The sequence below is a fragment of the Rutidosis leptorrhynchoides genome, chromosome 3 (assembly GCF_046630445.1).
Source record: "Rutidosis leptorrhynchoides isolate AG116_Rl617_1_P2 chromosome 3, CSIRO_AGI_Rlap_v1, whole genome shotgun sequence".
Classification (NCBI taxonomy): Eukaryota; Viridiplantae; Streptophyta; class Magnoliopsida; order Asterales; family Asteraceae; genus Rutidosis; species Rutidosis leptorrhynchoides.
This window is the reverse complement of record NC_092335.1, coordinates 504,476,220-504,493,710: the sequence shown is the minus strand read 5'-3', so window position 1 is coordinate 504,493,710 and position 17,491 is coordinate 504,476,220. Positions and strand designations below refer to the sequence as shown.

At 34.1% G+C, this 17,491-nt stretch overlaps 2 protein-coding genes across 2 annotated transcripts; both read left to right on the top strand.

Annotated features, from left to right (window-relative positions):
• The first annotated feature begins 4,998 nt into the window (after positions 1–4,998).
• LOC139901825 (F-box protein At4g22280-like) lies at positions 4,999–7,877 on the top strand. The gene is made up of 4 exons (XM_071884499.1): positions 4,999–6,633; positions 6,787–6,921; positions 7,135–7,377; positions 7,785–7,877. The coding sequence occupies exons 1-4, from the start codon at positions 5,686–5,688 to the stop codon at positions 7,875–7,877; spliced, it is 1,419 nt and encodes a 472-aa protein (XP_071740600.1). The 5' UTR covers positions 4,999–5,685.
• Positions 7,878–12,290: 4,413 nt separating this feature from the next.
• LOC139901824 (F-box/FBD/LRR-repeat protein At3g52680-like) lies at positions 12,291–13,788 on the top strand. Its single transcript, XM_071884498.1, has 4 exons — positions 12,291–12,722; positions 12,861–12,977; positions 13,132–13,278; positions 13,540–13,788. The coding sequence occupies exons 1-4, from the start codon at positions 12,291–12,293 to the stop codon at positions 13,786–13,788; spliced, it is 945 nt and encodes a 314-aa protein (XP_071740599.1).
• The last annotated feature ends 3,703 nt before the right edge of the window (positions 13,789–17,491 follow it).

Sequence of the window (17,491 nt, the reverse complement as noted above, 5' to 3'; positions counted from 1 at the left end):
ATTCTCGTTCAGTTTCATCAACAATTCTACTCGTATGCACCCGTATTCGTACTCGTACAATACACAGCTTTTAGATGTATGTACTATTGGTATATACACTCCAATGATCAGCTCTTAGCAGCCCATGTGAGTCACCTAATACATGTGGGAACCATCATTTGGCAACTAGCATGAAATATCTCATAAGATTACAAAAATATGAGTAATCATTCATGACTTATTTACATGAAAACAAAATTACATATCCTTTATATCTAATCCATACACCAACGACCAAAAACACCTAAAAACACTTTCATTCTTCAATTTTCTTCATCTAATTGAACTCTCTCAAGTTCTATCTTCAAGTTCTAAGTGTTCTTCATAAATTCCAAAAGTTCTAGTTTCATAAAATCAAGAATACTTTCAAGTTTGCTAGCTCACTTCCAATCTTGTAAGGTGATCATCCAACCTCAAGAAATCTTTGTTTCTTACAGTAGGTTATCATTCTAATACAAGGTAATAATCATATTCAAACTTTGGTTCAATTTCTATAACTATAACAATCTTATTTCAAGTGATGATCTTACTTGAACTTGTTTTCGTGTCATGATTTTGCTTCAAGAACTTTGAGCCATCCAAGGACCCATTGAAGCTAGATCCATTTTTCTCTTTTCCAGTAGGTTCATCCAAGGAACTTAAGGTAGTAATGATGTTCATAACATCATTCGATTCATACATATAAAGCTATCTTATTCGAAGGTTTAAACTTGTAATCACTAGAACATAGTTTAGTTAATTCTAAACTCGTTCGCAAACAAAAGTTAATCCTTCTAACTTGACTTTTAAAATCAACTAAACACATGTTCTATATCTATATGATATGCTAACTTAATGATTTAAAACCTGGAAACACGAAAAACACCGTAAAACCGGATTTACGCCGTCGTAGTAACACCGCGGGCTGTTTTGGGTTAGTTAATTAAAAACTATGATAAACTTTGATTTAAAAGTTGTTATTCTGAGAAAATGATTTTTATTATGAACATGACTCTATATCCAAAAATTATGGTTAAACTCAAAGTGAAAGTATGTTTTCTAAAATGGTCATCTAGACGTCGTTCTTTCGACTGAAATGACTACCTTTACAAAAACGACTTGTAACTTATTTTTCCGACTAGAAACCTATACTTTTTTTGTTTAGATTCATAAAATAGAGTTCAATATGAAACCATAGCAATTTGATTCACTCAAAACGGATTTAAAATGAAGAAGTTATGGGTAAAACAAGATTGGATAATTTTTCTCATTTTAGCTACGTGAAAATTGGTAACAAATCTATTCCAACCATAACTTAATCAACTTGTATTATATATTATGTAATCTTGAGATACCATAGACACGTATACAATGTTTCGACCTATCATGTCGACACATCTATATATATTTCGGAACAACCATAGACACTCTATATGTGAATGTTGGAGTTAGCTATACAGGGTTGAGGTTGATTCCAAAATATATATAGTTTGAGTTGTGATCAATACTGAGATACGTATACACTGGGTCGTGGATTGATTCAAGATAATATTTATCGATTTATTTTTGTACATCTAACTGTGGACAACTAGTTGTAGGTTACTAACGAGGACAGCTGACTTAATAAACTTAAAACATCAAAATATATTAAAAGTGTTGTAAATATATTTTGAACATACTTTGATATATATGTATCTATTGTTATAGGTTCGTGAATCAACCAGTGGCCAAGTCTTACTTCCCGACGAAGTAAAAATCTGTGAAAGTGAGTTATAGTCCCACTTTTAAAATCTAATATTTTTGGGATGAGAATACATGCAGGTTTTATAAATGATTTACAAAATAGACACAAGTACGTGAAACTACATTCTATGGTTGAATTATCGAAATCGAATATGCCCTTTTTTATTAAGTCTGGTAATCTAAGAATTAGGGAACAGACACCCTAATTGACGCGAATCCTAAAGATAGATCTATTGGGCCTAACAAACCCCATCCAAAGTACCGGATGCTTTAGTACTTCGAAATTTATATCATATCCGAAGGGTGTCCCGGAATGATGGGGATATTCTTATATATGCATCTTGTTATTGTCGGTTACCAGGTGTTCACCATATGAATGATTTTTATCTCTATGTATGGGATGTGTATTGAAATATGAAATCTTGTGGTCTATTGTTACGATTTGATATATATAGGTTAAACCTATAACTCACCAACATTTTTGTTGACGTTTAAAGCATGTTTATTCTCAGGTGAATATTAAGAGCTTCCGCTGTTGCATACTAAAATAAGGACAAGATTTGGAGTCCATGTTTGTATGATATTGTGTAAAAACTGCATTCAAGAAACTGATTTCGATGTAACATATTTGTATTGTAAACCATTATGTAATGGTCGTGTGTAAACAGGATATTTTAGATTATCATTATTTGATAATCTACGTAAAGCTTTTTAAACCTTTATTTATGAAATAAAGGTTATGGTTTGTTTTAAAAATGAATGCAGTCTTTGAAAAACGTCTCATATAGAGGTCAAAACCTCGCAACGAAATCAATTAATATGGAACGTTTTTAATCAATAAGAACGGGACATTTCACACCAATGGCATTCCCTTGCCCTCAGTCCGCCCTCACTTTTCCCTCGACATTCGCCCTGCACCAAATCATATATAAGCATAAACGAGGACGAATCAAACACCCTCTCTCCTACTTTTGTGCATTGTTTACTTGTACACACAGCATATACAACTTGTATCTTAATTTATTTAATTTATTTTGTGGGGTATGTAATGGTGAGTGAGTATGTAATGGTTGGTAATGGTGTGTTATGGGAGTGTTATGAGAGGAAGTGTTGAGTAAGTTGGAGAGAGAAAGCTGATGTGGCGCTAAGGAAATGCCCATGACGGCGTCATGGTTGGGATTGGTCTAATAATAACATGTACTACAACTTTAGTTCTCAAGAGTGTAATACAACAACTACTTTGGTGCAATTTGCCTTTCATTTGTTCCGATCAGTTTAAACACGTGTACTACAAGTACAACACTACAACTAAATACAATAAAAGAGTGCATAAATAACAAATGGTTTCATTGATCAGTTAACACATTACATCAAAATTTGATCATTTAACCTATTACAAACGCATACTTTCACTAAAGATGATCAAAATCTTGGAACTTCAAAAGCATACTTGAACTAATTAAACAATAAAAAAAAAAATAGCAAACAATCTATCTATTCTATCTAATAAATGGGAGTTTAAGCTGAGGTCATATGTGCTTTTTTAAATTGTAACATGTGCTTCTAAGGTAGTAACATGCCACCCATGCTTATGTCATAAATAATAAATAAAGTAATATTAATTTCTGATTTTAAATAGGTAATTAAACTTACGTCAGAAGCTTTACCTCATATCTCGCCTCTTCTCTTACTGGATAAATACCACTACCTAGAAAACTTAAACAATCAATTTAACTTCATACATCAACACTTGATTATTTATTTAGATGATATTCCTGAAGGCTTTTGATTACTCCGTATTTTATTATGTTTATGATGAGGACGAATGTGTTGCAAGTCTTCAGGTATTCATTTTTTACACAAATAATCTTTGATTTTATTTCACGTATTGGTTTAGATTATGAATTCGTGATAATTCTTGGATTCATAACAATTGATTTTATAGCAAATAATATTTCGAGAAGCCAGTTGAAGAAAAGCTTTAAGATGATGATTTTGAATGAATGATGGAGACAGGCGGTCGTAAGTTTCCTAGATTACTTTCACCTAAACTTATTAATTTTGATCATTTGTCAACATTGCATACATAAACAATGATATATTGCACCTATGTCAGTATTATTAGTGAATAGTGAATACACACCATGTGTTTGTTTTAATGCCTGGAACGAAAAACAAACTTTTATTTGTTGTATGTTTGGTTCATTTCAACAACAAATATGGTGCAGTAACATGGTTAAGAAAAATATTTGGGTAATGGCAGGCGTGTTGGTAAACTGAGATTACGATTAAAAAGTGGGATGATCCTTTGTAATGATCGTGACCGTGTCATTAAGGAAAAAGATGATCTACAACAAATGCTTAATGAGGTAATCATTTAAAGCCTGATTCAGTTTTTATATTGAAGCTCAACAGGTATGCTCCTTTTCATTCTTCTTGACTCCATTTATATAAATATTTTATAAAGTTTATCATGCTGATATGTAGATATAATTATTTTTTAAAGTATACTTCTTGCACAATTGTCACTAACTTTTCATGATCACATATATATGTTTATCTTCACAAAACAATCACAGCTTTTAGATGACATCGGGAGTAATTGCATATGCAAATGGACTGAAGTTGTGCTGCAAACGAAGTTAGTAAATACTTTGAAGTTAAGATGCAAAGTATGTGAGTTTACATATTGAATTTGCAACTGTTAAATATGCTTAATTTCGCAAATAAATACATTTATAGTTTCTATGTTCTACTTTGCTACAACAATGCATATTTGTAAGTAAAGCCATAAATTTTCATGATAGCACTCCCTCTTAAATACTCCATCCGTTCCAAATATATTGTCCATTATTCTATTTTGAGATGTCTCAAATTAATTATCTACTTCTATAAATGAAAAAGAATAATATGATAAAAACCTTTTGTGCCTCTACTTTATTCATGTAGGACAACAAGATAGGTAAAATGTAAGGGGTAAGACTGGAAAGTTAACAAAAAGATACATGTGACATGTACTTTTTCTTAAGTTGTGTTTTTTGTCCGGAGACTATAGATTTTATCACAACCCGTGAATTCACGGGTCACTAAACTAGTAACCAACTAATAATCAACATCAACTTCAACTTTATAGCATGATTCTCTGCAGATTTAGCTTTAGCTTCACTTTCATTCTTTGAATTCAATAACCCTTCAATTATCATTGCCGAACGTTCACACATATGTGGATCTTACCATCCAATAAACCTACAAGTAGAACCCTGAAACGGAATAAAATGGAGGTCAAGTGCAATCCTTTAATAGTATAATCCTTCAACGAAACAAAAAAGACAACAAAAAATAACAAAAAACTCATCATTGAATGTCATTACTTAATTGGACAAGCATAAAATCGACACCCTGGGTTTCGAACAGTTCATGCGTACGCAAGACTGCACTTCGACCACACAAACACAATACCATTTTAATTTGGAATTTGATTGAGATGATAATGTTGTTATTGAAAATTAGGGTTTAGAGATTGGGAATGAGTGACTCAAAAGGGAATAGGAAATGGTTTATAAAGACTTAATACCCACGTCTGTGCTATGTCTACAACGATTAAAAAGTCAATGGACGAAAATGCCCTCACGTGCTTGGCACGTTTAGTGGTTTAGTGGTTCAGTGGTTGGGCCATCGGTGCTATATGGTGATAGTTTAGGGTCCTCTGGGTCGAAAGACAGATCACGGTTTACCTTGCTTTTTGTTACAAAGTTCATGGGCCATCCGCACAATTTTGTCTTTATTTTAAGAAAAAGTAGTTGGGGTTTTGGGCTTGACATATAGATCGGAATTCAGAAATAACCCAAACATATAAAGTAGGGAATGTAAAGTATCGTGGAAACATAAACATCCGCACATAAACCTCAAACCCTAGAGATCTCAATGGCCAAAAATTCGTGTGCGGCTAATAATCGTCATGAAATAATGAAGAAACAACGAAAAGAAATTGATATGATAAGCGAACTACCTGATGAACTTCTTATACGAATCTTATCTCTGCTTCCTGATGCTGATGCTACTCGTTCACGCATTTTGTCAAACAGGTGGAAGCACCTCTGGGCGTTTCTTCCTAATCTCCATTTTGTTATGCCCCCGTTTATAGAGCAAGTCAACAAATTTAACGATTCAGTTGATCAAATCCTAGCTCTTCGTATTGGTTTTCCCATCCGAAAGTTGTTCCTTCAATGCTCTTATGATGGCGATAATTATCGTTTTAATAATTCGTTTAGTATTGTTTCTCGGTATAAAGTTGATTGTCGTGTTTATAATTGGTTTAGTATTGTTTCTCAGTGTAAAGTTGAAGAAATTGAGTATAGGTTTCTAGCTGATGATACTTATGATGTTAAATTTCATTGGAATTTGTCTATAACTTTCAATACGCTAACTAAATTAACTCTTAAAGGTGTTGTATTAGGTGCACCTATAGATGAGATACCTTTTCCATGTTTGAAGACATTGATTCTTCAATGTACTGAACATTATGATACACACTGGCTAATGAGTTTGATTTCACGGTGTCCTGTTTTAGAAGAATTGTGTTTGGATTGGCCACGGCTAACTTGCAAAGCTGGCATTGTTAAGCTCTGTTCGCGATCAATGAGGAGATTAACGATTAAGAGGAGTAAATTTAAGGATCAGGAGTTAGTGATTGATGCTCCTAAACTTGAATACCTTCACCTTTTTGCTTGTTTTTTCAGAAAGTACACTTTGATGAGTCCAACATCAGTTGTTGAAGCTTACATAAGCTATTCTCAATATCACAATGTTATTAAACTCTTGAGATGCATCCCATCCACCAAGATACTGACATTGACTCGTGAATCTTTATTTGTATGTTCAACAGTAATATAATCATTTATCAAAATTATAATCAAATGAAGATTTGCAGTTGATTGTTCTGGTTTTTATTGCTATGCCGTGGTGATTATATTGTGAATTTAAGTTATGCTTCGAGATGATAATGTCTTGTTTTTGGTTGTGCAGACTCTTGGTGCGAGGCGGAGTAAAAACATGCCCATGTTCCCTAACTTGGTTGAACTTGAAATTCCTTGGGTACTGAATCTGTTTCTGATTTTGTTAAGCAATATGCCCAATCTTGAGTATCTTACCTTTTCCGATGTAAGTTTATGTCTACCTTGACTATATTTACAAAATTTAACAAGAAGAAGAGTGATGTTTAGATCTCATCGTCAAATACATAACTTGTAATTTGCCTCAAATAATATTGACCATTCTAATCTTTAAATCTGATTTAATGATTCTCAAAGCGCACATTTAAACACTACCGTTTTGTTTCAAATTTTTGGTTTTTGACTGTTTGTTTATCGTTAGGGGCATCTACCTTTCGGAATGAATTGGGACCCAACAATGGAGGAGGCATCTGCTTGTCTTCGTTTTAAGTTAAAGGAGATTTTTGTAGTTTCTTATGTAAAACGGGAAGAGTTTGCTATATTAAGTTATCTTCTGAAACATGCAAATAATTTGGAGAAGTTAACAATCGGTAAAGTTGATCCTGAGAGGCGCGGGTCATGGTTGAACATCCACCGTGCATCAAAATCTTGTCGGATAGAATTTGTTTGAACCTTTTGCTACCCTATTTATTTAATTCCTTTTTGTTTCTTCATTTAAAGAATAGAAAATGTATACCTTTTTTGAGCTTGTTATGATTTTATAAAATATATTTTAGTAGCTTACTTAGTAATTAGCGAATAGTTAACCACCTTTATGCATTTTCCTTGATAAAGTGATACTAAGTGGTTTAGGAAACCAGAGATCACTAATTACAGGCCCAACCCCAGCCCTAATATTGAGCTTTTGGTTTTGTGTTGGTTTTATAGGTGTTGTTTTGTCGTGTTGGTGCTTTTTGTTGTGCTTATTGCTAGATGGATGTTGTTTAGTAGTTTTTTATTTGTATTGGCTCGGTTTTTCTGGTGGGGATCGCTTTGCCCTTTGTTTGGTTTAGTTGTTTGTTTTGTTGATAGGTAGTTATTGGTTGCTCTTTAGGTGCAAAGCCATCCCGTTCGTTCTGTTTTGTTCCGTGTATTTGCAGGACACTCTCACCTAGTTCTATATAAGTTTTTAGTTCTTCGAAGAAGAAAAATCCAGCCCAAATTTTTAGATTGTCCCAAAAACTAATTGTTATGAGCCATTCAATTCGTTGATAGCCTTCAAAGCATCAGTTCCATTGACGAACGTAACGAAAGAGTAACGTTTTGCTGGCCAAAATTTGATTTCCGATAAGGTACCGATTTCCCCGAAAACTGTTTCAACCATACGCCTAGATACAAATTTATCAATCCTGCCTATAATAAACTGTTTCAAAGATAGCAAGAGCTAAGATAAACCAACGAAAACTGTTTCAACCATACAGTTTGCAGAGCCCAAAGACTCGTACCCAGAAGAAAACGCATCACCATTACCACTGTAAAAATGATCTTCCTTTTTTTAGAACAACTTTCAATAATAGAAGGGATAAAGGGAAGCCATGATAATGGAAGTCATCTTTCTCCATTTCAAGCAATCCGTACTCCAATTATCCAGCCAAGCTACACGACTAGTCTAAGAAGTGAACTGATGAATAGCTATATCAGTCCAAATTTGGATGCAGCACATAATTTCAGTAGCTACTAGAAATCCAAAAAACAGATCCTCCACACTCTTCATGTTGAAATCACAATTCGGGCAAGCTATAGAGTCCACTTCTATTCCTATTTTTGAAATATTGAGACAAACCGGAAGCCTTGTTGAACCTGAGACGCCACACAATAATATTGACTTTACTCTGAAACATTTTAGTCCACTTTGTAACTATAGTAGCAGTACGCAAAGCCTGCGAGTCTAAGTACCGCCTAGCCCAAGCTACAGAGAACGTACCATCTTCTGACAAGGACCATCTCCAATAATCATCATGATCCGACAAAATATTGTGTTGTAGGCTTTCTTCAAGTGTTGTCACCAAACTTGCACTCCTTGAACCATCGACTTCACGAGCCCAATCTCAATTTCAAACACCATTACCCCGTCTATTGGCCACCTTGGCGTCCTTATTAATTGCCAAATGAAAAAGGCGATGAAAAAGAGGTGGCCGAAGGGACTGACCTGACAATGGCCCTTCCAAAATCGCATAGTAAGCCCATTCGCTTAAAAGAGTAGCTTGTTTGCTTTACCAACTTATTGCATGCATTTAATATATTGTACATTTGTACCACACACCTTTGAACTATGTCTGCTCAAAAACAGTATCATGCATCTCCTTTGCAATTCTTGACCAAAGAGAGTTAGGTGAATTGTAGAATCTCCATTTCCATTTTAATAAAAGAGATGCATCAAGAGACCTCAAACTACCAACATTGAGACCACCTTTTTGATAATTTCCATTTTAATAAAAGAGATGCATTAAGAGACCTCAAACTACCAACATTGAGACCGCCATTTAATCCAGTTCAGTTTTTTTTTTTTTTTTTTTTTTTATATATTTTTTTTTTTTTTTGGCATAAAAACTAAAAACTTATATAGAACTTAAGCCTTTCACCAAAGGTGAAAGAGCCCTGCAAATACACGGAACACAACACCTCGTGATCGCTACGCACCTGAAGAGCAAACAAAGGACTAACCATTTGACTAATCAAACAACTAAGCTAAACTAGGGGCAAAGCGATCCGCAACGAGAAAAACGAAGTATACAAATATAAACATCAAATCAAAATGACGTAGCACAAGACACAACAAAAAGACCAAAACAACACAACATAATCTACAAAACCTTTCTACTATTTTCATCGTCTCCCCATAAAAACTGGGCTCTATATGACTCAAATTTTCATTGATTTTTTCTGCACGTCGAAGTATGGACTTATAGTAGATCCCAACGCTTACCAATATGAATTTAATTAACACCAACCGACCTCCTATAGAAAGCAGACTTTTCCAGTGTGGTAATTTCTTGGGAAGTCGAAAGAAGTTTGGTCCAGTTTCTAGTCAAGTTCATATGAATGCCAATCGAAACCCTAAACATATAGTAGTTAGAGTCCCAATTTACACCCAAAGTCTCTGTTAAGATTTGCAGCAAACATGCCTGGCCGAATAAATGAGATTTTCACGTTTAACTTTAATTCCCAGGGCCAAGAAAATTATATTGAAATTGCGAATACATTTTCCATATCCTTGTTCCACTCCGTTAAAACAATATAACACCGTCCGCATAAATTAGGTGAGAAACCTTCGCTCCCACATTGCTCAACCGAACCGTGTTAATGAGAATATCATTCACAGCCTTTTTCAACGCCAAGTTCAAGCCCTCCATTACAATTACACATAGAAAAGGACTTAAAGGAAATGTGAATAATATTTACCATATACTTGTTCCACTTCGTGAAAACAATAACACTGTCCACATAAATTAGGTGGGAAACCTTCGCTCCCACATTGCTCAACCGAACCCGGTTAATGAGAATATCATTCACAGCCTTTTTCAAAGCCAAATTCAAGCCCTCCATTACAATATTAAATAGAAAAGGACTTAAAAGGATCTTCCTGCCCTAGACCCATCTTTTGTGAAACTCTCGTGTAGGGCTGCCGTTAATGAGAATGGATGTTTACCCAAACTTAAACACCCTTTAATCCCATATACTTAAAACCAAAACACATAACGGACATCATGTAATTCAAGTAATCCAGTTCACGAAATCATATACTTTTCAAAGTCTCCCTTAAAGAGCTTCTGCTTACTTTTATTCTTTTTAAACCATGAAATATCTCGCAAACAACCAAATGATCGTTCAAAATTTTTATCCCTTCTATAATTGCCTATTGTTTCGGCCAAATTATTTTGTCAATCACATGAGCAAGCCGAGTTAGCTCCACCTGAAAGCCGAGCTGTAACAAAATTATTCTTCACAGGTAAAATGATGTCCATTTCAAGAATCTTCTAAATTTGTTCAACAAACCGAAAAGAAAACCTGTCAGGTCTCGGTGATTTATCACTACTGCAACCCCACACGGCTGCTTTTAATCTCTTCAGTTTGTATCTCAGCCTTCAGCAAACCAGCTTCGTCATGTGAGAGCGAGTAGTTTGACTGTATGGATTCAAACACAGCCCCCAACTCTTGATTATTATTATTTTTTTTAAACATCAACTCTTGCTAATTTAATTTCGTCTAGTAGAACTCCAAGAACATTTGTTTAATAATTATTGTGGTCTATAGACCATTCTTCATCTGCCATACAACATTTAATGGGGGAAACTAGACAATTGATTAATATATCATAAATTTAACAAAAGGTCAAACCGGATTGTTTTTTGGGACGGAAAGAGCAATTAACATTGGAATAAGATAGAAAGAAAATAACATATTTACACATTTGGGCCTTTTAGCACCAAATTGAATTGGTCGCGTCTTTAATTATTAGGTAATAAGGTTATGATCGGATCATATAATATACAATGGTCGGGTTTGCGTGTTGCGTGACCTGATCATTACTTAAGATTGCTGATCACCACTTGTATTTATTACATCACAAAATCATTGTAATATTGATTTTTATTTCACTGTCATTATTTAAAAACAGTCGGTCCTAATTTCGATTTCTAGGTTATGACCATAACACGAACATGCATCCTAATTTAAAGTTTTTACAATTTATTTAAAAAATATTAGCAACGTTGTATGGAAAATATATTAGTTTCCCAAATTAATTTGGTTATTAGAAGTCTTGTTGGGCCTCGGAAATCTATTTTAGGAAAAAAAGAAGTTGCTGTATTGGGCTTGACATACTGGAGATCCAATTCAGAAACATAATGTTGTAAAAAATCCGATTACTCGCCGATTAATCTCCGATTAATCATTTTTAAGAGTAATCCATTCCAATTTCCAAATAACCATTTAATTAAACGGTCAATGTTAATTGATGGGTTAAAATCAAATTTGGTAATCAAAGTCAGTCAAAAGTAAAAAATATTTAACATTTTAACATGAATTTAAACTAAAACTTTATGGTTTTTGAGCAAAATGAATAATTTTAGACAATTATATTAAAGTTGATTTTTTATATTTATGATTCTTTTCTATATTTACACATATAATTTACTAAAATTTAATATTTGAATGTATAAAATACAATCGGATTAATCCCCGATTAATTCCCGAATTACCGATTAATCCTTCTAAATTCTCCAACGATTAATCCCCGAATAGCGAATTTTGCAACCAAGGTTGAAACATAAACATATCCGCACATAAATAATGAAGAAACAACGAATCTTGTCTCAAACCCTAGAGATCTCAATGGCCAAAAATTCATCTGCTGCTAATAATTGCCATGAAATAATTTAGGAAACAACGAAAAGGAATTGATATGATAAGCCAATTACCTGATGATCTTCTTATACAAATCCTATCTCTGCTTCCTGCTGCTGATGCTACTTGATCAAGCATTTTGTCAAACAGGTGGAAGCACCTTTGGGCTTTTCTTCCTAATCTCATCTTGTTATGCCTCAGTTTGAAGAACAAGCCAATAAATATATTGATTCAGTTGATCAAACCATAGCTCTTCGTGGTGTTATGCCCATCAAAAAATTGTTCCTTCAATCCTCTTACCGCCTCGATGATTATCGTGTTAATAATTGCCTTTGTGAAGTTGAAGAACTTGAGTTTAGGTTTCTAGCTGATGATGATCCTTATAATGTTAGATTTCTCTGGGATATGTCTATTATAAATTTCTCTAGGCTAATTAAATTAACACTAGAAGGCGTTGGGTTAGTTATACCTGAAGTCGAGATACCTTTTCCATGTTTGAAGAAATTGAATCTTCGGTGTACCAAATATTTGAATCCGATTTGGCTAACCAATTTGATTCAATGGTGTCCTGTTGTAGAAGAATTGTGTTTGGATATGGAATCGTTTACTTGCAAACCGCCTATTGTTAAGCTCTCTTCGCCATCGATGAGGATATTAACAATTTAGAATTGTGATTTTAGCGACCAGGAGTTAGTGATTGATGCTCCTAAACTTGAATACCTTCACTTTTTTAATTGTTATTTAAGAAAGTTCACTTTGAAGAGTCCAACGTCAGTTTTTGAAGCTCACATAAGCAATAGGCGATATTACTATGTTATTCAACTCTTGATATGTGTCTCATCCACCAAGATACTGAGATTGACTCGTGAATCTTTATTGGTATGTTCGACATTATATTTATTTAACAAAAAATCTAATCAAATTCAAATTTGCAGTCGATTGTTCTGATTTTAAATGCTATGCCTACGTGATTATTTTGTGAATTATTTAAGTTATGCTTCGGGATGATAATGTCTAGTGTTTGGTTATGCAGACTCTTGATGTTATTGGTAGAATGTTTGGTATAAACCTGCTCTTGTTCCCTAACTTGGCTAAACTTGAAATTCCTTGGGTACAGAAGAATACGTTGCTGGTTTTATTAAACAATATGCCTAATCTTGAGTATCTTACCTTTTTTGATGTAAGTTTATGTCTACCTTGACCATATTGACAAATTTTAACAACAACAACAACAACAACAACAACAACAACAACAACAACAAAATTGATGTTTTGATCTTCAAAGTTAAATACATGACTCCTAATTTTGCCCCAAATACTATAAAGTATTATAATTATAATCTTCTTTAAATATCATAAAACGATTTTCAAAACACATTTCTAAACATTGCCTTTTTGCTTCAAAGTACTGGTATTTGACTATTTGCTTGTTCATCATTAGGGGCTTCTATCATACATATCGAAATGGAACCCACCAAAGGAGGAGGCACCTGCTTGTCTACGTTTTAAGTTAAAGGAAATTTTTGCAGTTTCTTATGTTACACAGAAAGAGTTTGCCATAGTAAGTTATCTATTGAAGCATGCAAATAATTTGGAGAAGTTATCAATCGGTAAAGTTGATCCTAAGAGGCGCAAGCGATGGTTGAACATCCTCCGTGCATCAAAATATTGTCGGATTGAATTTGTTTGAACCCTTGGCTACCCTATTTATTTCGTTCCTTTTTATTTCTTCATTTAGAAAATAGTGAAACTTGCATAGTTAATTTTTATAACTCATGCCTGTAAAAGATCTTTGATTCTATGAAGATGTTGGTTTGCATCATTTTTCATATATATTAATTGTGATGTTTTAATATATGCATTCAAAGCAGTTGGGTCACTACTACTTAAAACGTACAAGTATTCTCTCGATAACCATGTTGGATGAACCTTGTTTACATGGCTTTTAGGAACCGTACATGAAACTGAAAATTGAAAACCTGCTCAACATATCATCTATCTATCTACTGATAATAAGATTCGAAATAAAAAATTCCAAGTCCAGTTTTTAACAGTTCTGTGACTCTGGTCAGACCTGAACCAGGACCTAATCTTTTATAGTTGCAATGCTGTTTGAATTCAAACACTGGCCACCTCAAGAATATAATCCTTTTAATGGAAGTCAAATACTGTTTGAATGTACAGTTGCAACAACAGAATTGGATTCTATATCGCGCTCATTGTGTATATGGCTACGGGCTACTTACGAACCAAGACGTGTTCCAAATAAAAAACTTGCACGTATGGATTCAAGCTTGTTTATAACAATCTTTGGAGCCACGTATTGACTCAGTTTTTTTTTTTTTTTTTTTTTTTTTTTTTTTTTTTTTTTTTTTTTTTTTTTGCGAAAAAACGAATACTCATTTAGAAACGAGGTCGTTTACAAAAGAAAAACGCCCTCAACAAGGAATAAAAAAAGATGGGGAAACGGGAAGCTCGCACCCGGAAAACAACTATATATACGAAACTATCTATAATGATCCTCCCAAACAACCCGAAAAACCATAGAGACAATCTAACCAAAAGAGAACCGATTGTAACATTAAAAGAAGAACAAACCAAACTAACTATCAAAACAAGCCCGATCGCTTAACCTCGAGGACCCGCCCTTTTCATTTTATCGTTAACCGTCTCTTTCAACGAATTTTTTCCGGACCGATTCTCTATCTTGTACGATAACACATTGGCAGATCCGTCACCCGAAGCGCTCTCTCCAGCCAAAGGTGTCATCATAACATCGAAAACTGCAAAAACCTCCGCAGACATATTACCTCTCCCGGTTGCCAATGAACCGCCTTCTTTATAATTCCTAGGACCCATAAACAAGTTTTGAATATAGTCCCCGTAATTCAAGTCATCAGCATTATCTTTAAGCTTATAAGTACCCGAAGTATAAACCTGCTCTTGTTCCCTAACTTGGTTATACTTGAAATTCCTTGGGTACAGAAGAATATGTTGCTGGTTTTATTAAACAATATGCCTAATCTTGAGTATCTTACCTTTTCTGATGTAAGTTTATGTCTACCTTGACCATATTGACAAATTTTAACAACAACAACAACAACAACAAAATTGATGTTTTGATCTTCAAAGTTAAATACATGACTCCTAATTTTGCCCCAAATACTATAAAGTATTATAATTATATGTTAGGATATTAGGACCCAAACAACGCTAGTAATTCTACAAGATTACTAGCCGAGTAGTGATACTATCAAGATCACTCAACCCACTTAATGAACGAAAGATAATAAATGCGAAAATGTAAGAACGACACAAGATATAACGTGGTTATATGCAATCGTTGTGATTGCTTTAGTCCACGGACCAACTAGAGATTGTTATATTATTGAATACTTGAGAGTGGTGTGTTACAATGACTATGAATGAGCTCTATATATAGAGCAAACAAGAAACCAACCAAACTACAACTTGATCTTCAAGTGTGCTAGTAATCATGAAAGATAAACCAACTAGCCATGCTTTACACCCACTAATGACATGATCACAGCCACAATTAGTGGTGTAAAGCAACCCACTAAGCACCTAAAGTGAAAGGAGAATCAATCAAGATCGGATCCCATGTGTGCAAGTTGCCCACTTGCTGCCAGACATCGTGCGCCGTGCACACTTAAACGTGCGCGTCGTGCACACTCCCAAACTTCGAGCAAGCCTTCTGATCAAAACTTCTCTAGTGCGCGCAGGGAGCGCGCCGCGCTGTTGGGATTTAACAAGTTACAATATGCTTAAAACCTTTTAAGAATCAAATAAAAGCGGAAGCATGTTCATATTATCATTCAAAACTTGTTAATCTTTAACCAATTAAAGTTAAATCCCAATTAGGATCAAGTTGTGATATATACTTACAAACTACAAGCAAGTAAAGAGATTATACCTACTCCAAGCTTGCTAGTAAATGATGAAGATGATGAAGATGAATGGAGCTCCAAAATGTATGAAACCTCAAGTTGTAATACCCCAAGCTTATCACCAACACCTTGTGCTTTGGTTAGGATTTGTTGACACTTGAATTAAGCTTCCAAAAACCAAACCATGAACCTCTTATCCCTCATAAAAGGCCACGGCCTACTGCAGCAGAAAAAAGAAGTTGTGCAGTTTTTTTTGGAGTGTATTTGATGTGTTTTTGCATGTATGTTCAAGTGTTTAAGTCTCCAAGAGGTCTTGGTACTTATCACATGGAATCTTTGAAAGTAACACTTAAAATCTAGTAAAATAATAGCATGCTTGTGAAACTCCCATGCCACTTCCAAATATGTATTATAAAATAAGTTTTATAAAAGAGTTAATTTTTTATAAAACTATTTTATAAACTTCCATATTTATTTATGTACATTTTATTATATAAAACCCATTTATATAAAATGTAACATAAATTTATTAATTATTTAACCTATAAATAATTAAATCCAAATTATATAAATTATTCCATAATTTATATATATACACATCAAATAATATTTCAGAAAACCGTTTTTCTTAAAGTTCAAGTGTCGTGTATATAATCAACGATCCAATCGTTAAGATCACATACTAATAAGGTGTCAGTAAGCTTGTTATTGGGTATGACCCGACTTGGATCAAAACATATTAGCCACGTTAATTTAATATGTCTCTCGGGCATACGAAATACCTTCAATCTCCCACTTGCACGAGAAACATAAGAAATTAATGCAAGTGATGGATACCACCTAACGACGTCCATCACCCCCAATATGTTATGACTTTGTACCATTCAATAACATCATCCCTTTCGAGTTCCCATCTCGAATATGAATAGGTGAATCTTTCATTATTTCCTTTCGTCCTAGATGTCATGTTAAATCCAAGAGACACGGAGTGATCACTCTCTTCTAGATTTAACTTTATCAGGCCTTAGACATCTAACTCTCAACGAATAAGAGGGACAAATTCCATCTTGACTACATACGTCCTAAATATATACCTTGCATTATACCTGAGCTCTTCCTTATGAACTATCATATTTCAGAATAGCGAAGGAAAGAATCAAGGCACAATACTTGGTAAATATCCGAACCCAATATGTATCTCAGGTCAGAGGATACAATGATATTTGCCTTTACTCAAGATTACATGTGATCAACCACAAAGGCTCCATTTAGTAAATCTTGAGGGCGGGTCTTCCAATATTTGTATCCCACAAATATCTATGAACCTTGGTTGCAACCCTGCCCCACATTCATTCCGTGAATGTATACCAATCCAAGTTCATAATAGTCTAAACCTCACACTTGTTCCCACAAATGTGATCGACTACGGAATTTAGAATAATTACTTATTCATGGATAAAATATGCAAAATAGTAACTTAACTCA